Here is a 26,855-nt window from a genome sequence, read left to right as displayed (position 1 = left end):
GTTCCACTTCTACATGTCTATTCTAAAGTAAACTTGGGTGAACAAGGAGGTTTGTACAAAGTCGTTCATTTGTAGAATGGTAACATGGTTTGTAACAGCTGAAGAATGAAAACATCCTACTGTCTCTAAGTAGAATAATGGATATCCTCAGGTTTGTCAATACAATGCATTCTACACAGCAGTTAACATGAATGAAGTAGATCTAAACTTGTCTGTCTATCTATCTACGGCAATAAATCTTTAAAAACCAAAATACTGAATAATAAAATCAAGTTGTAAAAACATACAGATTTTAAAACACACTAAACAACACCTAAACTGTTTTAGGATACAGTCATCTGTATCCTATCAGTGATTCCCCCCAGGTGACATTTGGCAATGTCACAACTGGAGGAGGATGCTACTGGCATCTAGTGGGTAGAAGCCAGAAATGCTGCTAAACATCCTGCAAAGCATTACCTAACCATCCCCCCACCCTCAATACATATAAAGAATTATCTGACTCCAAATGTCTAAAGGACTGAGTTTGAGAAATCTTGCTCTAGAGCCATCCTATCCAAATTATATAAATGAGAATGCGGGATTGAGGCAGGAGTGTTATTCTTCAAAAAAAAAGAAAGAGTATATAGTTCAGGGAAAGGGGAAGTAATTAAAACATATCAACTACAGTATGTGTGAAAAAGATTGAAAGAATACACATCAAAATATTCTCAGTAATGATTTCTGAGATAGTGTTCAAGAATTGTGTTGTGGGGCTTCCCTGGTGGCGCAGTGGTTGAGAGTCCACCTGCCGATGCAGGGGATACGGGTTCGTGCCCCGGTCAGGGAGGATCCCACATGCCGTGGAGCGGCTGGGCCTGTGAGCCATGGCCGCTGAGCCTGCGCATCCCGAGCCTGTGCTCCGCAACGGGAGAGGCCACAACAGTGAGAGGCCCGCGTACAGAAAAAAAAAAAAAAAAAAGAATTGTGTTGTGTATACTTCTATTTTCTAATTTATCTAAAAGGAATACGAAGCATTGGTGAAATTAAAAATCATTTGGAGAGAAAAATACAAAAAAACATCTTTCATCAAAAAAGTTTTCTTCTAAAATTTTATGCTTCAGGTCAGTTTCATAGCGCATATTTTTACGTTATTTTTCTTAAGTATTAACTATTTTGTGTTCTACTTTTTCCCATTGGCATTATTTCATATAGATCATTACATAAATCCAGATAATCTTTATATTTGAAGTTTTAATGGCTATATGATGTTTCATTGTATTACTTTGTCAAGAGTTACTTAGCCATTTCCTAGCTGCTAATGATTTTGGATCCTTCTATTATTATGAAAAGTATAAACATCTTTGCAAAAATTGAGTGTTTCTCTTTATTGAATTCTTTCCCTGGGATTTGCTCCCAGGAGCAGATTTGCCACATGGAAGGATATAATGAATTCTGTGATGCTTGGTACATGTTGTCAGATTTCTTTCCAGAAAAATTATTCCATTATTTCTACAAGCAATGCATGAGTATACTTGAGTCTCCAAAGCACTGTTAACTTCGGTTTTAAAAAAAAAAACCTATCATTAATTTAACATGTAGGAGGTAGTATACTGGACTCTTTTAATTTCCAATTCTTTAATTATTAGGGAAGCTAAATATTTTCCCAAGTGATTGTACACTATTTGTAGTTTCCCTTGTGCAAACCATCTCCTCATATCCTTTAACCATCTGTCCAGTCAGACTTGAGTATTGTCCAAATAGATAATATTAATTTTCCTTAAATTCATAATAGTAAATGTTTGTAGGTTATTACAGTGTTCCCCCTGTTGTTTTCCTATTTATTTATCCAATTTGGGACTGTGATGGTTAATTTTACAGGTCAACTTGACTGGGCCACCAGATACTCAGATAACTGGTTAAACGTTATTTGGAGGTATCTGTGAGGGTGTTTCTGGAAGAGAGGAGCATTGGTGGATTCTGTAAAGCTGGTGGTCCTCCCCAGAATGGAAGGGGAAACAACCACTTTGGAAAACATTTTGGTAGTTTTAAAAAGTTACACTTACCTTATGACCTAGCCACTCCATTTCCAGTTATTTACCCAAGAGAAAGAAATCACATGTCCATATAAAAATGAGGCAGGCTGGGACCTGGGACCCTTTGCTGTAGTGCTTGCACCTGGACAAACTTTCTCCTCCAGAAACAAAATACAAAGAAACTATAAGGGAGTAAAATTAACTGTGAGTTGGGGCAAATTATGAACAACACATACAAAAAGACCAAAAATACAACTGCCACTTCTGAGGAGCTGGAAGCAAAACCAGGGTCCTGCACAGGCATCCTGCGCACAGCACCACCAAAGGGGTGGCCAGACCACCCAAGCCACCCCTCCAGCACAGCCCCTGGACCCGCCACCTACCCTCACCCCATGTAAGGAAAAAGCTTGCCCTGCCCCGGGAAGCGAGCAAGGGAACCTGTTACTTGTTTTCGCTCCCTCAAGTTGCAGTATGAGTGCCAATAAAGCCTTGCGTGAATTTCTTGTCTGGCCTCTTATCAATTTCTATTGACTGAGGAGTCCAAGAACTCTGGTCGGTGACACACAGATTTGCACTGAAATGTTGCCAGCAGGTTTACTTCTAATAAGGAAAAATTGGGAATGATAATGTCTATCAACAGGTGACTAGGTAAACACATTGTTGTATATCTATAAATGGAATAGTACTCAGCACCAACAAGGAATGAACAGTTGTTACATGCAAGAACAGGAAGGGCTGTCAAAATAGTTATTCTGAGTGAAAGAAGCCAGACAAAATAAAAAATGGTTCCACTTATGTGCAACTCAAGAAAAAGCAAACTAATCTATAGTTCCATTTAGAAACAATTCTAGAAAATGCAAACAAACTAAAACAGATCAGTGGGGTGGGGGAAGAGGGTGTGGGGAGTAGAGTGGGAATGGGTGCTGTGGGGTGGGACCAGGGGAAGAGCCTGCAAGGAGAGAGGCAGGTTTGGGGGAGCAGCACAGGGAGGTAAGCGGTACATGGGCCGAGGGGGCCAAAGAAGGCCCAGCGGAGACGGTAGGGGCAGGAGCAAGAAGCGGTTAGGAGAAGGAAAGCGGGAAGGGCAAGAGTGGGGTAAGGAGCAGAGCGCGGTGCGGTGCTTGGAGACCGGACAGGATGGGAGGTGGGAGGAGGCCGGGCGGAGTGGAGCATCGAAGACGTGGGCGGGTCCTGCGGGCGTGGGCGGGTCCTGTGGACGTGGGCGGGTCCTGCGGACGTGGGCGGGTCCTGCGGCCTGGGCCCCAAAGGGTCGTGTACAGCGTCATGGCGCGCTTCCTCTGCGCGCTTAGGAGCCTTCCCTTCCGAGAAGTGCCCGGGTGGGCGGTCCGGGGCCGAGCGAACCGGGGCGGCCTCGGCGCGAGTACCGGACCTGAGGACGCAGGTAGGAGGCGGGCCTCGCAGGCCCCGCCGCCACTTCCCAGCTTTCGGTTTCCCTTCACTTGCCAGGACTTGGGAGCCCGACAGCTGGTTCTGGACTTGGCGCTTACTTTCTCGGAAAGCTCCTTCGGGACGCCCCTGCCCGCCCACCTCCTGCCTTCTGCGACAGCTGGTTGTATATTATTAGGGGCGGGGGGGGGGTCACTGAACCCTATGAGGATTTGTGTAAAGGTACAGATCCTCTCTCCAAACGTGCACACACTTCTTTTTTTTTTTGCATAAAATGTTACGCTCTAGAGCCGGGCCTCAAGGTGTTGGGTCAGCAGCCCACCCCGCGCGCTCTCTGCTGCAGTGGCCCCTGCTCTGTTACACTGTCCACCTTCTCCAGTTATGTATGCTGCTTTTCGCGTCTGAGAAGCAGGCGGTTCAGACTTTGCATGCCTGTGGATCTGCTCCCTGACCTGCTCTATTTCTGTGTTTCCAGGACCCAGGGAAACGTGTGGACTAATACCATACCTCCTTTAACCTGATAACCATCGTTAGTCAATGGCTGTGATACAGACTAGGGAAAAGTGTGTCTATTTTCTACAAAATGCCTTTGGCTGCTCTGTGGGACTGGGGCACGTTTACATTTCATCCTTTAGTACGGAATCACTTGTGGAGACATGCGTTAGCTGGCACTGTATTTCAGGCCTATTTCAGGGGAATCTAGTGCCTCGTGTACATTGGCTTTATGGGCAGATGCCTAGCCATCCAGTCTCTGAATCCATTTGTTATGTGTCCACTGAAGACTTTTAAAGCTACCTATCTGTGCTGAAAATGTACCCAGTCACTTGGAATTCTTTTTATCCCCTGAAGTTTTCAAAATGATGTGTTAAATAAAAGCCCTGGCAGTGTGCAGTGGGAGCTGATCCAACATGACTTGGGGCCATGGCCTTCAGAACCTCTTGGTGTCTCTAGTCAGCCAATCTGATTTATTTGTTCTGTGCCTACTGTGTGCCAAGCATTGGTTTCCTGAGAACCACAGGTGATGGAAACATCACAGCTGTGGGCTGGAGCTCTTCTCATTCCCGTTTATAGGGTGGCGGTTTCAGCAGAAATTTGTCCCATGTTTGTACTTGGTGCTGTCAAAAACAGCCTAATGAATTGCCCTGGAATCTGAGGTTCTTCAGCAACGTTAAAATTTGGCCAGGGCTTCCCTGGTGGCACAGTGGTTGAGAGTCCGCCTGCCGATGCAGGGGACATGGGTTCGTGCCCCGGTCCGGGAAGATCCCACATGCCGCGGAGCAGCTGGGCCCGTAAGCCATGGCCGCTGAGCCTGCGCGTCCGGAGCCTGTGCTCCGCAACAGGAGAGGCCACAACAGTGAGAGGCCCGCGTACCGCAAAAAAAAAAAAAAAAAAAATTTGGCCAGACACCGATACAGGAACTGCTAACTTATCAGACACCCTCTCCTGGGAATTCCTTCTAAGGAAATAATTCTAAAGAAGAACAAAGTTATATGTGCACAGATGTCTTTAACAGAACTACTCTTAAGAACTAGAAACTGGCTCTAACCCAAACATCCATCAGTTAAGGAATGCTTAAGTAAACCATGAAAGTTCAATTCAACAGCTAGTAGGCAACCACTGAGAATGATGGGCAGGTAATAGTTCTGTGGTTAAGGGGTTTTCAGAGTCGACAGTGTCAATCACTGACCCTGTGTCTTTGGGCACGTCTTGAACTTGGTACGCTGAAGCCTGTTTTTTTCTTCTGTAAGGATAGTGATAATGGTAGGGTTGTTTTACAGAATAAATGAAAAACAAACCTAAAAATGTTTTATCACAATATTGGTACTTAGTAGGCATACAGTAAGCATTAGTTATAATTACATAAAAAATGGAAAGGTTAAAAGTGCAGCTGCATTCAACCCTGTGTTGTGGACTTGGGGCCTTGTTTATATATTGGCCTAGTTATCCATGTTGTGGGGAGGACTAGTGAGACATAAACAAGTACAGAGGTTTGCTGACGGGGAAACATTTTATAGGCTATACATTTTATCACTTATAGCCAATTATCACACAAGCATTGTACATGTGCTTTTAGCAGTAAACTTAAAGCCAGCAGTGACACACCTCATAAGTCATTATACTCTGTGATAACTAGGCAATTTTTTCCATCCCAAGCACTGGGGTCAAATATGTGGTTGAAAGCAAAACAGTAACTTTCCACTAGAATTCTTCAAATTTCTTACCCAGTTCAGCAGTATGATCTGAAAGTTATCGTATGTTTTCCATATAATTTAACATACTAAATAATCCTAGTTACTTTAATATTTCTTCTGAGATGTCTAGGGGCCCTTTGGAATACTCGAAGTTAGCTTGAGAAAGAAACTTACTGTTATCAAAAGCACCTCAATATTCCTGAAAAATTTTGTTCTCTTAACAGGGAGAAAGAAAACCTAATTCCAGTTTTGTACCAGCTTACTATTAATAACAAAGTTCATTTACCTAATTAAATCCAATCTAATCTTTTTTTTTTTTTTTGGCTGCATTGGGTCTTTGTTGCTGTGCGTGGGCTTTCTCTAGTTTCAGCGAGCGGGGGCTACTCTTTGCTGCAATGCGCGACCTTCTCATTGCAGTGGCTTCTTTTGTGGCAGAGCAGGGGCTCTAGGCGCGCAGGCTTCAGTAGTTGTGGCACACAGGCTCCAGAGCGCACGCTCAGTAGTTGTGGTGCACAGGCTTAGTTGCTCCGCGGCATGTGGGATCTTCCCGGACCAGGGCTTAAACCGTGTCCCCTGCATTGGCAGACGGATTCTTAACCACTGCGCTACCAGGGAAGCCTGCAATCTAATTTTTTTTTTTTTTTTTTTTTTTTTTGTGGTACGCGGGCCTCTCACTGTTGTGGCCTCTCCCGTTGCGGAGCACAGGCTCCGGACGTGCAGGCTCAGCAGCCATGGCTCACGGACCTAGCAGCTCCGCAGCATGTGGGATCTTCCCGGACCGGGGCACGAACCCGTGTTCCCTGCATCGGCAGGCGGACTCTCAACCACTGCGCCACCAGGGAAGCCCCCGCAATCTAATCTTAATCACTCCTTCAATGTACAAAATTCTTTTCTCAAAATTCCCTTTTTTCGCAAACCTTTTATCACTTTTTGTATCCATATGATTTGTCCCTTTTCTTTGCCCATCCAAAAACAACCAACTGTAGGACAAATTATTATCCTCATTTTTCCTCAACAAATATATCTCCATTCTTTATACTTTCTCTCGCCGACAACACATATCCTACTTGCTTTCCACACTGAAATGCTTCCCTTATCATTTTTAGTAGCTTTAATTACATATTACAATTTTTAACCCTTAAAAGCCTTAACAAAACCAAGAAACAAGTAATTGAACTGTTATACCAGCATTTACTGATTGGCAAACTTAAGAACATAAGAACATACTCCATAACCTCTAAAAACTTACATTTTTCTCATAGCATAATTTCTCTTTAATGTGGTACAAGATGTGTGTTTAATAAACCCAAACATCTTTTGAAGTTTTACTATTTAACCCAAGGCTGAAGTCTCAGGCAAAGTGGGCTGTGTTTGTATTTCAAGGACATGATAAGAGTTAACATCAAGCTTTCTCCTATGCATATTTTGGTTCTCTCAGGGTCAGAATTCTGAAAACAGTATTTTATCAAGTCAGCTTTCTCTAACTGCATATGCAAAAAGAATCGGTTTTGGAATTTCAAAAGAGTTTCATCTTATCCATTCTTTTCCAAAGTATAAAGAATACTGTTGTCATATATTGTTTAAAAAATTATCTTCCTTTTTCTTTAGTCGTAATCTCATAGCTAAAATTTTTCTAATGAATTGAACCTGACCTTACCATTTTACAAAAGACAGCAAAGATACCAATCACACAAATGAAATACACACTCACATACCAGAAGACACAACTGTCACAATCCTCCAAGACAGTGACCCATGTGGAGTCCCAAACACTTCCCCAACACAAAGGGTCCTCGACAGTAGACACACGGCAGAACCAACTGGCAAAATGCCCAAATGACACACTCAGTGCTCACAAACAGCCCTCAATGTCAGACACGTCAGAACCAATTGGCAAAATACGCAGATAGCACTTCGTGCTCAAAAGAGAAGTTTGGCCGGCTGCACACCCGTGGACTTACTCGGTCATCGAGCTCGTCAGTTTGTCCAGCATGTTTCCGTTCCACCAAGGAAAATCGTGCGCTGACAGCCAGTGCCGAGCAGGGGAGAAACAGGGAGGATCCCCCAAACACACGGTTTCGGCAGCTGCTAGGAGCGTCCCCCCAAACCCCCTTCCCGGGGCCAGCGAGCCTCGAGCAGCGGCTCCTCACAGCCATCCCGGCGCGTCATCATGGCGGCTCAGCTCGGGAAAACCGCGGGAGCAGATATCGCGAGAGTGCAGCAGCCCCAGGTTGGGAGCCAGAAACTGTAACCGAAAATGGGGTCGGGCTCGCCGCTCTAAAGCCAATAAAGAGGCCAGGTTGGTGGGAAGGAAAGTTTGCTTTATTTCAGAGGCCGGCAGCCTGGCGGGGGAGGGGGCAGAGGCCTGTCCAAAGGCCGACTCCCCCCACTGACAATCAGTGGGCAAGAGCTTTTATAGATGCTGGGAGCGGGCTACACGCAGAAACAGCGCAGTCAGCTCTGACAGTCATCTTGACGTTGGCCATCGGTGGTCTGATCAGCGTCATCTTGATTGTTTTAAGTGCAGTTAATCTTCAGTTCCAGGGTCAATTTGTTCCATTTCTTTAAGGCCAGCTCTCAGAATTGTGACTGCTTATGTCGTGGCTATAGCCTGGTCATCATGTAACTTCTTCCACCTTGCGGGGTTTCAGTATCTGTAAGACAACTCACAGGGTATGGCTCAGAATATTACCTATAGCCCTTGAGGAGGAACTAAAAGTCCTTGACTTTGCTTAATGACCAACCTATTATTATTTGGTCTTGTTGGACTGTTTTCCTTTGTTTCTGCATTTTCTCACTTCTCTGATTAAACTTATTCTTTGGCTAAAGTTTTTCCACAGACAAAAGGCAGCCTGAGGACATGGGGGGCAAGCACCATAGGGTCCTGCTCCATTTCACTAGCACACTGCATTCTTGTGGTTTCCTTCCCACCTCTCTGCTTGTCCCCATTTCTTCAACGTGTATATTGTGGAGAGCCTCAGAGTCCAGTCCTCAGGCCTCTCTCTCTGTTCTGTCTACACTCACTGACTTGGGGATCTTCCAGTCCAAGATAAATAACATCTAAAGGCTGAGGAGTCAAAAAGTTATATTTTCATCCTAGACCTCTCTTGGAACTCTAAATCCATATATCCAACTGCCTAGTTGACATCTCCACTTGAATATCTGATTGGCATTTTTAAAGTTAACAAATTCAAAACTAAGTTCCCAAACCTACTCCTCCTGTAGTCTTCCCCCATCTCTCAGAGCCCAGAAGCTGTGGAGTATGACCCTTGGCCCTTTGCTTTCTCTTACCTCCACATCTGACCCATCGGCAGATCCCCCGGCTCTACCATCAGACTGTGTCCAGCGTCTCACTACTTAGCCACTCTCCTGCTGCCACCCTGATCCAGGTTTCCACCTCTCAGCCAGATTAAAGTAGCCTCTGTAATGGTTCCCCTGCTTCAGACTTCACCCTGCTTCAAATATTTTTTTAGTATATCTACCACTGATCCTTTTAAAATATGATAGATCATGTTATGCCTCAGCTAACCTTCCAATGACTTCCAGACTCACTCAGAATATAAGCCAGTGTCCTTACAACAGCCTTCAGGGCCCTAAATGATCTGGCCCCCATCATCTGTCTGCTGCCACTTCTACTAACCTTCCCTGCTGACTCCACCTCCGTTGCTCTGGCCTCCTTGCTGTTCATCAGATGCGCCAGCCACACCCAGCCTGGTGCTTCTCTTGCCTGCAGTGCGCTTCTTCTAGGTATTCATGTTGTGTGTTTGTTCATTTCCTTCAACTCTTTGCTGAAATGTCGCCTTCTTTATAAGGCCTTCCCTCATTATTTTAAATTGTGTGTGTGCATATGCACACATAAATACGTACACAAACATCCTCACACTAATATCCTTTGTGATTTTTGAAAAAATCATCTAAAGTTTTACATTCTTAGTTACTTTACCTCAACTCCATAAGGGCGGTGACTCTTGTCTGTTTTCTTTACGTCTGTATCCCCAGCATCTAGAATAGTGTCTGGCATATAGTAGGTGCTCTATAAATATGACCAAATGAATGAAGAAATGAATATCAAATGCCAAGGCACTGATAAATAGGGGTACACTGAACAAAGACACAGTTTTTTCAGACTTTCAGCTTCTAGTTGAATGAGACATCCAGACAAATTAACCTGCGATTGTCGTGTCTATCATGGAAGCACTGAGGGCCGTGAGAACCCAGAGGAGGAGCTTGCAACCCAGACTTAGGGGGTCAGGGAATATTTCTTGGAGAAGATAACATGTAAACTGAGACCAGAGATTGGAGACTTCGGTTTCTGTCCTGGCACGTAAGGATCTTAGAAGTCTTCACTCCATCTTAACAACAAGTAAAAAGCTAAACAAACTATGATGTCTTCTGGGGGAACTCAGAGGACCACAGTTGAGAGGGCCTGGAGCATAGTAGAAGGGAGAAGTTGGAAGTGGTAAGCAGGGCCAACCATGAAGAGCCTTGGAAGTCACATCAAGGAGTTTGGAATTTATCTTGAGGGTATTATGTCACATTGAACAGTTTTGGGCAGTGAGGAAAAAGAAGTGGTTGGAATAGGGGAGGGCATACAAATTAGAAAAAAATCTGTAATATTCTGTGCTGGAGGTAATGGTGGCCTGATCCAAGGTAGTTGCAGAGGGGTGAGAATGAGCAGATCCTAGAGTTATTTAGGAAGTAGAACCAACGGGCTTGGCGCAAGGGCAAGGGAAGAGTCATGGATGGTGGCCTGGCTTTCTGGTTTGAAACATGGAGTTGATGAGCTGGAGCACATGAGAGGAGGACCAGATTTGGGTTGGGGTGGAGGAGATACATGAAATTCTCTTGTTTGGGACGGGCTTAGTGGAGATATCCAGGTGTGGATTGTGTATGGATCCAGTACTCAGCAGAGAGATCTAGGATGGAGGGAAAAAACAGGTTGGGCGTCTCATCATGTAGATGGTACTTTAAGGATAAAATCTCCCAGGGTGGGGGAGGGGGTGTGGAGGAATGATAGAAGAAAGCCTAAGACAGACAGACTCCTCTAAAGAACACCAGTATTCAAGGATGGCTAGAGGAAGGGGAACTGAGAAAGGTTGCTGAGAGGGAGGAACTGGAGAGATGGGAGGATTTGGTGTCATGCAAGCTGAGGGAGTAGACTGTACCAGGAAGAGAGAATGTCTAGTGTCACTTCTATGGAGAAGTAGATGGGATGAGGATGAAGTGTTCCTGGGTGTCCCTAAGAAGTCCTGGTGAGCTCTCTGAGAGCAGACTCAGTGCAGCGCGTCCCACCCACAGACACATGATGTCAGCTGGCCCCACCGTCAGTGATGCTAACCTTGCTTACTTGGTTGAGGTGGTGATTTCTAGACTTTTCCATTGTAAAGGTACATTTTCTTACTTGTAAAATTGATAATTTGAGGGATCATATTTTGAAAATGTGTAACTATTCCATTCTTCAACAGTCTTTTCACCCAAGGGTTTTAGAATTCCCTGATGATTCTTGCTTGAATCCGTCTATTATTTTAGTGATTGCAAAAATGGTGATTTTAAAAATTTCATCATTCCTTCTCCCTTTATTACTTGGCATTCTGCATAATAACTCTGAAAGTCACTAAGCAGTAATAATGATCACATGAATACATTTTGCTTTGCTCCCCAGGAGCTGAGTTCCTGAAAAATTTGTGTGTAACTGAGCAATATTTCCATAGGAGTATTTCAGAGGTATATTTCCACTGGAAAAAAGAAATCCCCGTGGCCTTATAAAAAGTATTCAAGAAAGGACACCTTCTAATATATTTAACAGATAAAAACCCTTAAATAAAATGTAGACAACCATAGCAGTCAATAATATATACCACTGAAAATACCATGTTGTGCAGTGTTGTGAACTCGTGATGAAGATACAAGTCTTCTCTTGCTGAAGGATTATTTACGACTCTCTTTTTTGTAACCAAAAATGAAATTCAGCTACGATTTTCTGACATGTTTGTTATGTGGGTGGTGACATCACAGGTAGTTAACATTTCATCGTCAGTGCTGTGGTCAAGTCACTAACCCTTTGGGCCTTATCTTCTCCTTTGTAAGTTGAGGTGTAAGCAGATGGTAAGGTCCTCTCATATTCTTAACGCTGGATGATTAAAACGTTTATTTATTATAATATACATTAGGCTTCCTACTTCTCTTTGGCTAAAGTTATTATGTTTACACTCACTGGAAAAAAAAGTTGTAAAAAAGAAGCTGGGGCTTCCCCAGTGATGCAGTGGTTGAGAGTCCTCCTGCCGATGCAGGGGACACGGGTTCGTGCCCTGGTCCGGGAAGATCCCACATGCCGCCGAGCGGCTGGGCCCGTGAGCCATGGCCGCTGAGCCTGCGTGTCCGGAGCCTGTGCTCCACAACGGGAGAGGCCACAACAGTGAGAGGCCCGCGTACCGCAAAAAAAAAAAAAAAAAAAAAAAAAGAAGCTGAAGGGAGCAGAAGAAAGGAAGACAAAAGTGGAAAAAAACCATGAAGCATGATAATAGATTATGGTAGGTCTCAGTTTCCCGTTCAGGAGTATGTGCTATAGGAGTCTCTTATTTTTTCCACACAAAAGAATTTTTAATGAGACCTCCCTTGACAAACAAAATCAGAGATATCTTTATAAACCAGCAAGGAGGAGGGGTTTAATAACCCACTGGCTCCATGATCTTTTCTCTCCAATCACTCAGCTACTCCCAGCTTTATCCTGACAGGAAACACTCCTTTGAACGTAGTAATAGAAGAAAGATGAATTTCTACCCTTAGTAACCCAAGGAGAATTTATTCTACCTTATTTCGTATTTCAGCTGCCTCTTATCTTCTGTGCCCCAGCAGGACTGGAAAACTGGCTCTCTACTTATTACTCATTTCTTATTAAACTAATGAGTCAGTTACAGTATTTTGTACCTGAGCTTTCTGGTCTCTGTGAAGAAGGAAGGGGTGGAAGGGGGAGGGGAAGGGATGGCGTGTTTTGCTGGGAGATGGTGCACTTTAGGAGAGAGGCTAGGGAAGAAAAGGTCATTGTGCCTTACTGGTTTTTTTCCAAGCAAAATATATTTTAATAATATAGAAAATATAAAAGTCCTTAACTTGATCACAGACATCATTTGAAAGTCAGTAGCACCCATCTTATAATTTGCAATTTGTCAACCATTGCTATTAAAGTAAATAAATTCTTATACAGTCGTTATTTTGAGATCCCGAACAATGCAATGAAATACGAAAAACAATTAAAAATATAAATATTTGTAGTAAAGGCATGACTGTAATTCTTTGGGTAGATAACTAAATTTTCTTAGACAAATCCAAGGAAGTCAACCTCAGCATTCTGGGCCTTGCTGTCTTAATTTTTTTTAATCCCTATTTAACGACACAGGGTCCCTTACAAAGCGGAAGCCAGTTCTCTCCAAGAGTGAGTGGCAGAAGAAGCTGACTCCAGAGCAGTTCCATGTCACGAGAGAAAAAGGGACGGAACCGGTAAGCTACACCGACTGACAGTTTCTGAGTAGGTGTGTTGGGAGCAGGGCAGGACGGGTTGGAATCGATCTCGCTACGAAACCTGACTCATCACCTGCTCTGCGAATCTGGTGCCTTTCATTGCTCTGCTTCTTCGGCCATGAATATCTACCCAGTTGTGCAAACCAGAATCCTTCCTCTGGACACACTGCCCTCCGTCGCCTCGCCCACCCATTCTGCCTCCTAAAGAACCTTCCCATACTCGGCTTCCCTCCGCTGCTCTCACCTGCAGGCTGGTCCAGGCTCCCCCCAGCCCTGGCTTGCGTGCATTTGCCTCCAGCTGCTCTCCTCACAGCTGCCCTCCTCACAGCTGCCATTCTCTTTTGGAAACAGATCTGACCACATCACCCCCTGCTTGAAATTCTTCAGCGGCTTCCCACTGCTTTCAAAGTAAAAGAAAAGTTGAAAAGTGGCTAATGAGGCCGTAAAGGCTCTAGCCCCTACCTCCACCCCCTGTCCTCAGATCTGGCCACATTTCCCCCTGGTCGCTGCACTCCGGCCACACTATCCTCTTTCAGCTCTCAGACCCTGGGCTTCCCCTCCATTCGGGCCTTTACACCCTGTGTCCTCCCCCACCACCAACAACCCGACCCATTCAAACCTACCTTCCAGCTCTCAGCTGCACTCTCACTCCCACAGGGAAGCCTTTCCTCAGCCCCGATGGGTTTGCTTTTACCAGTACTTTCTCTTCTTAGCACTTGCCATCCTTGGTATATACCCCAGCACATAGCATGGTGCCTGCAGATAACAGGCGCTCAAAAACTAAACCGTGGTGACTGTCACATGACTGCAGGCCATGAGAAGGACACATTATTGAAGCTGCCTTCAGTAATCTCAGCTTTCTTTCATTTCCTGAGAGAACAGCCCTCAGTGGCTCCTCATTATAGTATGCACCCTGTTTGCTGTGCTGCATAGTCCCAAATATGACCACTGGAGTATAGTTACTGAACCAGGTTATTAGATATTTTCATTGGTGAAGCAGACCCCACGGAGGGGACCACAGTGCAGCGGTTTCAAAAGCTGTATAATATTTATATCTTTGAATTTAGCAGTCCCTGCAAAATTCAGGTAAGCTGTCCATGTGCTATGACCGTGTAACCGTGGTCTCACCCTCAACTTCGCCACCGATGCTAAAGCCGTTAGACAGGCCAGCAGATCCCAATAGATTCTGGTGAAATACTGGTATTTTTGAAAACTTCCTGTGGGTGGGATTTTAATAAAGGCTTCACTGGGAAAGAGACTACATTAGCCATAGTGCAGATAGCACAGGGGAGCCACACGTGATTCCCTGTGCAGTTGTGTGCATTCCCATAGCATTGTAAGCCGGCCCTATTCTGAGGGACAGAGCCACGCAGGGTGTGGAGCTGGAGACGGCAGCCTGGAGATGAGCTGCCAGATGTTTAGGAGAATAAATATGTGGGATTTTCAAACAAATGGTATAATATACTCTGTGCATTTGGCCGTTTGACAAAATGAGCATCATCTATTATTTTAAGTAATGCTATAAATCCCTTTCAGTTGATCCATTTCCACAGTTAACTTTTTAGAACGTTGCAGAACTATAAGCCTTAGTTAGCTCCATGAGGGTCAGGAAAGAGAAGTAAAACACCTCAGCTTTCTATTTGGTGACTCAAAATTAAAATTCAGTTGCGCATGCTTTTTATTGGACAGCAGTAATTTGCTAGCACTCTGCTAGGTACGACGAAGGGGTTTACAGCCTGGTCAAGCAATAACTAAAAGTCAAATATCAATAGAAGGTAGGTTTTATGCAGGTCATTCTTTGCCTTCCAGATCCGCTATCCACATGCCTCACTCTGCTCTGAGTTCTGGGAAGACTAACCAGCTCCCTTGCCCTCTGACTCCTGATTGGGTTGGCCCCTGGGAGATGCCAGCAAGATCAGAGGGCACAGTGGAGAAACAGGCATCCAGGGTCCCCCTAGGACTGTGTTCCTCCCACGCAGGTTGCAGCTTCTGCAGGCAGCCCTCCCCTCCAGCTGCAGCCTCACGGGTCCTGCCCGCTCTGTGTCCCACAGGCCAGTAGCGTGTTCTCAGTCACTGGCCCGGGGGTGCTTCACCTTCCCTGTTGGTCTCCATCGGCCCTGTCCCCACCTTTGTAAATAGTGCTGTGTGAAATTATCTGCAAATCATTCCTTTTGAGTGCGTCATCTGTTTCCAACAGGTATGTATTCATAGTATGGAAAAGATAAAAGAAGAGAGAACTCGCATTGGTGCAGACAGACTGTGTTAGCACGGGCTGCTGTAGCAGGATGCCACAGACTGGGCTGCTTAAACAACATTCATTCATTTCTCAGGGTTCTGGAGGCTGAGAAATCCCAGATCAAGGTGCCAGCCAATTCAGTTCCTGATAAGGACTCTCGTCCTGGTTTGCAGATGGCCACCTTCTTGCCATGTCCTCACGTGGTGGAGAAAGAGGTCAGCTCTCTCGTGTCTCTTCTTATAAGGGCACTAATCCCATTCTTGAGGGCTCCACCCTCATGTCCTCATCACCTCCCAAAGGCCCCAACCCCTAACACCATCACATTGCGGGTCAGGGCTTAAACTTGAATTTGGTGGGGGCAGTACACAAATACTCAGTCCTTAGGACAGACTTTGAAAACCCAGGGGAAGGCATATCTTGAAAGTCATTATGTCTCTGACTCTGATAGTCACACATTTCAGTTCTCTCTTCTAAATAATTCTTGAATCTATTCTAGTCTTTTTATTTCCACTGCTCCTGCCAGTTAAATCTAGGCTTGAACTGGTGGCCGTTTGACTGTCCTTTGCCTCCAGTGTCTTCCTGCCCCGACTCCAATCCATTCTTCATGTGCATGTCAAGTACTCCTTCTGTTGATAAAAACCAGTTCTGATCGTGTGCACACCCACTTTAAAAGTTTCCAACGGCTTTCCATTTTCAGTGGGATGGCACAAAAACTCTTTAGCGTGGTCTGACAAAGCCACTATGATCTGGCCCTCCCCACCTTTGCAGCAACCTCTTCTCCCTTCTCCACCTTGCCCTGTTCTGTCACGTGGGCCCAGCCCAGGCTGCTTGTCTGTCTGAAATACTCTTCCATTTCTTCATCTGATTAACTTTTACTCATCCTTCAGAACTCAGTTTAGTGTCTTGGCATTTCCTGTAGTAAACACCGATCAGCCATGCAATGAAAAATAATGATGATAGAAGATTAAAGAAAAAGAAAACCCTGATCTCAGACATCTCAGACGTTACCTGGTCCAGAAAGCCTTGGTGAAAACTCCCCTAGTAGTAAAGGGCCTAGTGCTATCCTCACTCCCTACTAACCTCTCCATCAGAGCTCCTGTCATGTGGTGTGACAGCTGCCAGCTCACGTGTCTCTTCCCAACTTGGTAGCAGATTCCAAGTGCAGGAACTGTGGGTTGGTTTGGTTTCATTTTGTTTTTCCATCTCTGCAGCCTTAGTACCCAGTCCAGCATTGGATACACACTAGGTTTTCAAGTAAATACTGGAATGAACAAGCGAGAAGCCCTAAATAAGTGATAGGACTTGTATAAAACTGGGGAGGAAGGGTGAGAGGGCAGACAGAGGAAATCAGGTGAGGAGGCGGAGGAGAGATGTCATTTCATAAAATACGTCGGCTAAAGATTCTTTTATGTTTGATTTTTTTTTTTTAACTTACTGTGCTACCAGTTCCCTGTCACTTCCTCTGCCCAACTGTCCCTGCAATGACAGAATTTAATTTTGAATATTATCAGGCTGTCCAGATCGCATGAGTAGGCTTCTCTAGATCACCTTCAGGTCTGGGTAGCCCTATGGCATGTGTGTCTCATCAGCCCAGGTGGGCGGGATGCGAAACTTCCTTTTCATTCCAGATGCCCATTCGTGCCAGCGTTGGGTACAGGCCTTCGAGGGGACGGGCCAGAAAAAGACCAGCTCACCACTGTTCGGATGTCTGCAGCCAAGTTCAGGGTTTTTAAAGAGGGAAAACATCCAAGTGTGCTGAGATGGTGGGCTCAGTAGGTTAATTTGAAATTGTCCATTATGCAGCTCCCTGAAAATGTGCTGTTAATCCTACCACGAGGAATGTGAATGTTTGACCTGTGGACTTGTCGAGGTGGGACGTCTCGAGAGGACCAAGGGGGCTGCTTGTTTCCTGAGTCAGCTCTGGGACTCAGTGACCCACCCTGTGCCTCAGCTTCTCTCCATAAAATGGGACGGCGTCTGCCACTAGCCACTGCTTGTAGATTTTCACACTAGGCTCATTCAAGAGTTTCTTTTTTTTTTTTTTTTTTGCAGTACGCGGGCCTCTCACTGTTGTGGCCTCTCCCGTTGTGGAGCACAGGCTCCGGATGCGCGGGCTCAGCGGCCATGGCTCACGGGCCCGGCCACTCCGCGGCATGTGGGATCCTCCTGGACCGGGGCACGAACCTGTGTCCCCTGCATCGGCAGGCGAACTCTCAACCACTGCACCACCAGGGAAGCCCAAGAGTTTCTTTTTTTTAACATTCCTTTGACAGGAGATGACGAAAGGAACTGGGCAAAAATAGTCTTTTTTTTTTTTTTCAAACAATGAGATCAGTTTACAAAATAACATTAAAAAAAATTACTCTTGGCTCATTCATTGCCTCAAGTCTCCTTGTGTTCCTCTCGGAACCTGCAAACTCCTTAAGCCACAATTAACATGGTAATTTCATCTAAGTAGTAACTTAGGCCCTGCGAGTATCTAGCTCATTATTTAGCATTTATTAAGTATGCAGTGTCCTAAACACCACGTGAAGCATATTAAAGGCACAAGCTAATCTCACTGAGCTTTGCTTTTTATGATCTATATCCTGTCTTTAATTGGAGATTTCAAAGTGTTTTAGACAGTGGACTAGATTCTTGTTGTATTAACTCTTTTGAAATGGTGACTGAGATCTTACACAATCCAGAGGTGCGGTTCTCTTGCTTTTTCACAGGCTTTGATGTTCTTGGGTGAAACGTGCTATATAAATACAAAGCATTATTAATGTCATAATTTGAATATTTGGCACAATAAAGGCCGGTCGTAAACAAGCCTGTAGGCTTCTTCACTGGGCGCACTGTAATTTTCTCTCCAGTGATATTTGCACTTTGTCAAATTAGTACAAAAATTCCTTTATTGGGAGACTTAATCTTGGATCTGGATCTGCTGTATTGTGTCCTGCTGGCTGAGAAACCTGAAGGTGATGTAACTCATTTACTTTCAGCCTTTCAGTGGGATCTACCTGAATAACAAGGAATCAGGAATGTATCACTGTGTGTGCTGTGACAGCCCGCTTTTCAGGTGAGATAAAGATCAAAAGGTACCGAAGGAGAGTAAGCCTCTAAATTCATACAGCTCTGTCTTCTGGGGCCCTGGATAAATACCCATGATGTTTTTAATTGCCCTTCTCATTTGGCCTGGTTGCTATAAGGAGGGCTGTTCATTTAAGATTCTTGCTTATCTTGATTATTTCTAGTGTTTAGAGCATTAACTTCTTAGCCTATATTCTTTCTTTCTGTATCCCCAAGAAACAGCTAAAAACAAAACAAACTTGGTGGGCACCTTAAGATAAAGCTATTAGAGTTTTTTTCCTGGGAAAGTATTTAAATAAATCTAAACCATAATGGTATTTGCTTGGCCATGTGATTAAAACTGTATCTCTCCCAGGGAGAAATGGGTTTATAATTTAATTTAGGAAATGTAGAACTTTATGAGGATAGATTCCCCACAGTGCTTGATGGTAGTGAATACCATGCTCTCTTCTATGTAGCTAAAAGTAAATTTAATTGTCCCTTGATTTCAAAGCCTCTTTTAAGTCAATCAGGATCTGAAATCTCTCAACAAAGCCTTTTTTGTTTAGACATGCAGGAAACAGTCTAAAAAAAGTAGATTCGATGAAGAAGAAAGGAAAACATCTTTGAAGTCCTGTTTTTCAGAACTTCAAAGATGTTTTCCTTTCTTTTGCATCAACCCTAAATTGGTTTAGAATAAAATATAAATCAAGCCAGGTCTGTGAATCTTCCATTAGGCAGTGCTTCATTATGTGCTTTGGGCTTTGAGCAGACCTGGGCTTTCCTAGGCTGCTAATGTGGGCTGAATTTGGAAAGCCAGACCCCGCCTGCAAGGATGAGGAACAATTAGGATTGATTTTCCTTCACGCTCACGGAAGGGCAGACCTTTGTCCGGATTCATTCACTCTGTCGGTGGCTGGTGAGGAGATAGCAGAGATGGCAGTCAGGGGAATTCCCTGGCAGTCCAGTGGTTAGGACTCCTTGCTCTCACTGCCAAGGGCCCGGGTTCAATCCCTGGTCGGGGAGCTAAGATCCCACAAGCCTTGTGGCACGGCAAAAAAAATAATAATAATAAATAATAAAATAAATCTTTAGAAAAAAAGAAAGGTGGCAGTCAGGCTGAGATGGCCTGGGGGAAGCTAGGAACAGTAAAATGGATGCATATTTCTGAACCATTAGTTATTCTTTGACCTTTGGTTCTATTAAAAGGGAGAAGTGGGACCTTGAGATGGCCACTCTGCTTTTAGCCAAAGAACCGTGTTGTAAAAGTATAAAGAACGGCCTTGTGACTATGTCGTAAACAGCCAGATGTTCTGTTTCCATCTTTTGACTGTGAAGGCAAAAGATGTGAGGTCATCTTTCAAGAGCATGTTCCTTCCTACATCTGAGTCTTTGTTTTTAACTTCATTGGCGTTCCAGTTTCTGTACCTGTAAAGATGACACTCTCTTCCTACCCAATGCCCAGCCAGGTTCTGTCAGTAAATCACAGAATGTTGGGGGCAGGTAGGGACCGGAGAGACCAGAGCAAAAAACTCTGTCTAGTAGAACTTTCTGTGATGATGGAAATGTTCTGTACCTGTTCCATCCACTTCAGTGGCCACCACCATTCACACATGGCTGTTGAGCACTTGAAATGTGGCTGATGCGGCTGAAAAACTGAATTTTTAATTTGATTTCATTTTAAATAATTTTAAATAATTTAAACTTGAAAGGCCACATGTGACCAGTAGCCACTGTATTAGCACAGTGCTCGTCCAAATTAAGGAAGCTGAGGACCATCCCCAAAGCAGCCAAGACTAATGAGAATACCAGCCAGTTCCCCAAAAGCCCTTTCATCAAGTGGCCAGTTTAAGGACCTACCAACCTGTTTGTTTCTTTTCAATCATTTAGTTTTAGTTGCAGTTTCCATTTTCATTTCTTAAGGACTTTTGAGTTTGTTCCATTTTTTTTCCTCCCACTGCTGCTGCTGCTGCAGCTGAGACTGAGAAAAATAAGAATATATTCATAAGAATCTTTTATGTTCTAGAACGTACTCTTCTTTTTTTTTTTTTTTCCTCTGGTACGCGGGCCTCTCACTGTAGTGGCCTCTCCCGTTGCGGAGCACAGGCTCAGGACGCACAGGCTCAGCGGCCATGGCTCACGGGCCCAGCCGCTCCGCGGCATGTGGGATCTTCCCGGACCGGGGCACGAACCCGCGTCCCCTGCATCGGCAGGCAGACTCTCAACCACTGCGCCACCAGGGAAGCCCCAGAACATACTCTTCTTAAAGATGATGCATTTATTTATAGGAGAGACAGTGTAGTACAGTGGTTAAGTCTGTAGATGTACATCCTGGCTTCACTGCTGTGTGACCTCAGGCAAGTTTCTTAACCTCTCTGTGCCTCAGTTTCCCCACCTGTAACATGAGCATGCTAGTAGTACTGAATTCATAAAGTTGTTGGGAGGATTAACTGAGTTATGAGTTAATACATATGAAAGCACTAGAGCAATGCCTCACACATGCCAAGCACTGGATACATGTTAGCAATGAGACATTCTTAGAGACAGATCCTTCTTAGGGCCATATACATGAATGTGTCTTTGATAATGAGGAACTCTTGAGAATTTTTTCTAATTAATGAGAATCTATAAATGAAGACTATATTCCTGACAGTGCTTCCCATTCAGGAGGGTGGATAGCTGTAGAGATTCTTGTTTGACCTCTCATTTTCCCTCTCTCTCTGTCCCCAGTCTCCAGCCTCAGTAATAGACAGCAGGAGTAGAAAAGAAATAAACATTCCTTCAAATGCTTGTACAGAGTGAAAACCAGGTGAAAAGTCAACCAAAACTAAACAGTTAAGGAATCAAGTGGATGAGGGATCACTGTCTCTTGGCTGCTGGGCCCCTTGCTGCCTGCACACTTCCCTTCAGGCCAAACCAGTATGGTGCACATTCTGGGGGAGACAACTCAGAGACATTTAGTCCAGGGTTTCCAAGTCAAGAGCGCTCTAGGGATTTTATCACTCCCCCGGGGACTCCAGGCTGTTGCTTCCTTAACCTTGGAATTTTGTGACTTTGCCCCTCCCCTGCTTCCTCTATTCCCCTCCCTTCTCCTCCCCCTGCCCCCCAACACTGATTCTGAAAGTGTTTATTAAAATCTACTGTGAGATCACATGTTTCATGGTCATAAATCTTAGAATAGAAGGAAACTGAGAGCCTGATGTTAGTTCCCTTTTTACAGAATATCCTGACATTCTAGGTGTTAATAGGAGCTTAGTAACCTTGTTAACCTTTTGTGAGCTCCCATTCCTTCAAAGGAATGGAAATTCTCCTACCATGAGGGTTGTCAGTTATCACCAAGTGCCTCTGCTGCTGTTTGGGGGGCTGTGGAATTTCCAGAAACTAAGATAAAAACAAAGCAAATAAACATATAACAAAACTAAACAAAAGAAGCACCTCTAAGAGTACATGACTAAAGATGGTCCAGAATGGTTTTAGCTTCTCCAGGGAGGGCCTTACAATCTGCTAATCATTTAAATATGTATGTTGGAATTTCTAATTCACCTTAATATTTAAGTTTTCACTCTTAAATGATACATGATGGGCCTCTCATATTACCTGGTAAAATCTCCCGATTCTGTTAATTGCATCAATAAAACTTTTATTGTTTCCCATCAAATGTTTTAAATGACTTTTTATTAGTCTTAGATTCATTCATTAAAAAAATTATTATATTCATAATTCTCTATCAAAATTCCTTTAATGATCACTAGTTTATATATAATGTTCAGTGTGGAAAAGCTATGATTAAAAGATATTTAAAGTGTTTTTCCCTGGACCAAAGTAGCTCGGATGAATATTTTTGAACCCTTGGAAAACAAAAAGGGTTGCAGAGAACCCAATCTGAATGTGCAGACACTTCTGATTGGACCCACAGCTGCTCAAATTTCATGGATACCTGTTACTACTAATAATAATGATATTTAAAAAATAATAGCTACTGGCTTAAGTACCACGTGTCTGACACTATGCTAAAAACAGTAAAGTAGAAAGCATCTCAGTTAATCCTCTCAGTAACCCCATGAAATAACAATGCCACTACGATTCCGAAGATCAGGACACAGAGGCTTTACAAGATTAAATAACTTGCCAAGGTTGCATAGACATAACAGACAGAGCATGGCTTCACACCCGAGTCTCTCGGAAGTCAACCTCAGAGCTATACCTGAGTTCCTGGGATCTTTTCAGGGCTCTTCGAGGTGCTCCCTTTTGCAACTGCGTATCCACGAGACCACATCCTCTTCCTACACTTCAGTCGAAACAGCACTGCAGCAGACTGAATGCACGAGCACATATAGTCAATTGTCATTTTTTTTAAGCTACACATTAAAGAGATTTACAAAGTTATAAAACAGTGCAACTCTTCCCACTAAATGTTTGTTTCAGTTTCGAAAATAGAATTATTGTTGTAAAAATAGGTTACGTTAGCATGTAATGAATTTATTATTTTTAAAAATAATTTAATGCATATATTTTTAAATTCTCACTTATAATTTCCAATTTGTTAAGTATCGATAGACAAAACTCATGTAAACAAAAGTTCTCAGAGATCCTCAGTAATTTTGTAGTACAGAGGGGTCCCAAGACCAGAACATTTGAGTCTCTGTCTTGCACTAGACTCTTTCTGCTGGGGTTCGTGCTCTAAACTGAGCTTCCTTCTGTGCTCCTAGTCTAGGGATTTGATTATTTGCCACTTTTCCCCCCTCTTTACTCAGTTTTTGGTGTTTGGGGGGTTTTTTTTGAAGAATTTACAATTCATTTCTTGTCTCTCCTCCTCAGATAGAGAGAGCCATTTCCCTGCCATTTAAAATGTTTTCCTAGTGTGATTTAAGGGAGTCGTCTTTCAAAGCACTTAGAGCGAGTCTCTGATGAGTAGATTTGCCTGTTGCCCTCCTCCTCTTGCCGGCTCCTCTGCCACCACCATCACCCGCCCCCAGCATCATTCGTCCCTGTGGCGCTTTGCCGGGAAGGTCACTGCACTGCGGTGATGACTCTGGGTGCCCAGGCTTATCTATCACCGCTTGCCCCACAGCACAGCTCCTTAAACCCTCAGAGCATCTCTATAACGTAGATATGATTATCCACATGTTACAGATGAGAAAACTGAGGCTTGGAGAGAATAAGCAGCCTGTCCAATTTCACACAGCTAAGAAGTGACAGAGGCAGCTCTTGAACCCCTGAAGGCAGTCAGGCTTTGAATTTCGATAACCCGAAGTTCCGGTGGCTGAAGACGGCTGTTTCATCAGTTCTCACGCTTCTCTGATACGCTAAACTCACAATGCCCTCCTTCGACCACTATTATTTCATTTCGATTTCCCCCTTTCCTACGTTTAGAACACAGGGATTTGATCTGTTTCCTAACGTGCAGCAGTTCACAAAGCTCCTCATGTTTTTAGTCCTTGAGAGGGATGCCTTCGACATTAAAGGAACAAGAAATCTTTGACCTGATGAGACGGCGTCTTTAATAGTGGAGATGCAGTGGGCAGATTCCTGTGGAACCAGTGGTTCACGGCACTGGCCTTGGGATCTGGCAGAGGAGAAGGGAATCGAATCGTGCTTGGTAGAAAAATGATTCGGGGCATAAAATGCTCTTTGTATGGTAATAGCAGCCTTCACAGCTGTAGTGTCATGATGTCTAACACAGCTCTGAGAAAAAGTACTGCTCGGGCACTGGATGGCCTTCGTTTTCTGAGGCTCACAGGACGTCTGGCTCTGATGAGAGTAACACAGGGATCCTGCGACGTGTGGACACCTCGTTGGGACCAGCTCGCACAGAGGTCATCTGCAAGCAGGTGGGTGTCTTTGTTTTCTCTGATTTGCTTTCCCCAATGCCGCCCCAAATGCCACAGAGAGCTCTCTTGTCCTTGCATATCTAGTGTCATGGCCGGGAGCACTTTTGTCACGGAAGCACCCTGGGTTTCTCCCATGCTGCTGGTCCCTATCTCCCATCACTCTGGGCACTGCAGACCCGAGAAGGAGCCTCTCCTGGTTCAAGCCTTGCAGAGATGGGAGCAGAGCAAGGATCTGAAAGAGAGAGCTGGCCCTTTACATTCTGTTGCACAGAGACAATCAGCAGGAAGGCCAAGCATAGCTGGCGTCCCTATGCCCCCTTCTCACTCTGCAGCGTGTCAGCAGCCGGCGGAGCAGCGCTGCAGGTGACATTAGCGCGTTATTCCTCCTGTGAGCTTGGTAGAAGACAGTGGCTTAAATCCAGACAGCATATTCACTTTGATATCCTTGGGTGCTCAAATGTTCTGGTTTTGTAAGCAGATAAATGTAGCTTAGTCTTGTCTTCAATAAAGAACAATAATAATACACTGGCTACAAGATTACCGAGTACTCACCCAGGAACTGTTAGTGCTTTAAATGTTTCGTATCAATGAATCATCACAACATCTCTATTACGTAGGTATAATTATCATCCCCATTTTATAGATGAGTAAATCAAGGCCGAAGTTAAATCACTTGCTCACATTCTCACTGATAAAGGAGAGAGATATTCACCACTACTGTGCTCTGCATCCTTTCATTTCTTAATCAAGCTCTGGTATAATAGACTTTTTCCCCACACCAGTGTCAAAAACTCGAGTGGGGCGGCCATGTGGGATTCATGTGTCTGGTTTTACATAAAGAGCCTTGTCCCAGTTGAGGAATGACAGAGGCTTCTCTCCTTGCAGTGCGAAGCTCACCTTGGCCATGTGTTTCCTGATGGACCTGGGCCTACTGGTCAGAGGTTTTGCATCAACAGTGTGGCACTCAAGTTCAAACCAAGCAAACACTGACTACCTCCAAGAGTCCCCTTCCCTCGCCACTCCCTCATTTCCAAACTCAATTTTCATAATTTATGTGAATAGCTAGTTTTATTACCTACTAAACCAGGCTAAGTTTGCTGCTATCACCAAGCAAGTCACACCTTCTCTAACTTACTACCTGGAGTCAGCCAACCCTGGCTCTGGCTTTGACTGGAATTTCACAAAATGACAGAGGGGCAACCATTTCCATTAAATCGACTTCGGTGGGCTTTGCTTGGACCAGAGGGCATGACTCTTTGGGGACATTTGGAGGCTGATGGACAAACCAAAGAATTTACAAAACCACCCTGAACGTTCCATTGCAGTTAAGTTCTTCATGGACATATATAGGTGAGAGATCAAGTGAAAAGAGGAAAGAAAATATGGGGTTAGACTAATTCACAGTCCCAGCATGGAAAGAAGCAACGAGGAGGAGGGTTGTGGATGAGCTGTGCTTTGGGGGATCCACGGGATGCATGATATTTTTTTCAAAACTTTAGACTCTCTTGAACTTTCCAGTTCCAGCTTCTCTACGTGCAACTTAAGTTTCGATGGGAGTTTGCTAGATTTCAGTGATGATGAATACAAGTGGCTACAAAGTTAAACTTTAATTTAGTTCAAATAAAATATTTACTAAAATCTGTTTGCTTTTTGTCTAAGTCTGTGAATTTGCTCTTTTATAAAAATGACTAAATCAAATGCCAAAAAATAATTAGGTCATGTGGTAGTAGGTGTTTGGTTACACCAATGCTGATAGCAACTCAAGTGTTTTTTTTACACATTGAGAGTCTTGAATAATTTGTTACTGAAAGTGTTTAAATCATTTTCTTTGAGACTTTATGGACAGAAAGGAGACTTAAGTATTCTATTTTTATTACTGAGTTATGCATTATGAACTCTTCTTCTAGTGCTTACCCTGGAAATCACAACATCCATCCTTATTACAGTCATACTAAAATTATTAATTTTTTCTACTTTTCCAAGAACGTTAACCTTAGAACACTTTAACTTCATTAACATTCTCCCATATTTTGTGTTACTATTGTCATGTATTTAATTTAATTTTATACACATATAAACCCCACAAATCATTGTTAGTGTATATGTTGATATTCATTTATCTTTACCTACATATTTGCTGTTTCTTTTGCTCTTTATTTCTTCCTGAAATCCCATGTTTCCTTGTGGGATTTTTTTTTCTTCTGCTTGAAGAACTCTTTTGCTTTTAGTGCATGATTTCTCATGGTGAATCTTCCCAGTTTCTATTGGTAAGAAAATGTATTTATTTGCCTTTCATTTTTTTTAAGCTTTATTGAGGTACAATTGATATATTTAAAAATTGCACACATTTAATGTATACCTTTGGGTCTCCTTTTATTTTTGAAGAATCCTTTTCCCTGGACGTAGAATTCTAATTTGGAGAAATTTTATTTGGACATTTTACAGTTTCATTCAATTGTCTTATGGCTTCTATAGTTTCTCCTGAGAAATCAGCTGTCAGTGCAATTGTTGCTCCTCTGAAGGTAATGTGTTCCCCTCCCCCACAACTGTTTTTATGATTTTCTCTTTTTATTTGAGTTTCAGCAGTTTGTAATGTGCCCTGGTG

The 26,855-nt window shown here is 43.8% G+C and overlaps 1 protein-coding gene across 2 annotated transcripts; it reads left to right on the top strand.

The window, feature by feature from the left end:
• The first annotated feature begins 2,888 nt into the window (after nt 1-2,888).
• Nucleotides 2,889-25,888, top strand: MSRB2 (methionine sulfoxide reductase B2). 2 transcript variants are annotated; one of them, XM_030761785.2, is made up of 6 exons: nt 2,889-3,417; nt 13,011-13,111; nt 18,353-18,429; nt 24,103-24,250; nt 24,335-24,613; nt 25,136-25,888. In XM_030761785.2, the coding sequence occupies exons 1-6, from the start codon at nt 3,153-3,155 to the stop codon at nt 25,238-25,240; spliced, it is 975 nt and encodes a 324-aa protein (XP_030617645.2). In that variant the 5' UTR covers nt 2,889-3,152; the 3' UTR covers nt 25,241-25,888. The 2 variants fall into 2 exon arrangements, with proteins under 2 accessions (XP_030617645.2, XP_022436196.1); XM_022580488.3 differs by lacking the exon at nt 24,335-24,613 and having other exon boundaries at nt 3,248-3,417.
• Nucleotides 25,889-26,855: the final 967 nt, after the last annotated feature.

The sequence above is a fragment of the Delphinapterus leucas genome, chromosome 2, assembly GCF_059928025.1.
Source record: "Delphinapterus leucas isolate spDelLeu-1000000601 "Yukka" chromosome 2, BTC_Dleu_Yukka2, whole genome shotgun sequence".
Classification (NCBI taxonomy): domain Eukaryota; kingdom Metazoa; phylum Chordata; class Mammalia; order Artiodactyla; family Monodontidae; genus Delphinapterus; species Delphinapterus leucas.
This window is presented reverse-complemented; position numbering and strand designations above follow the sequence as displayed.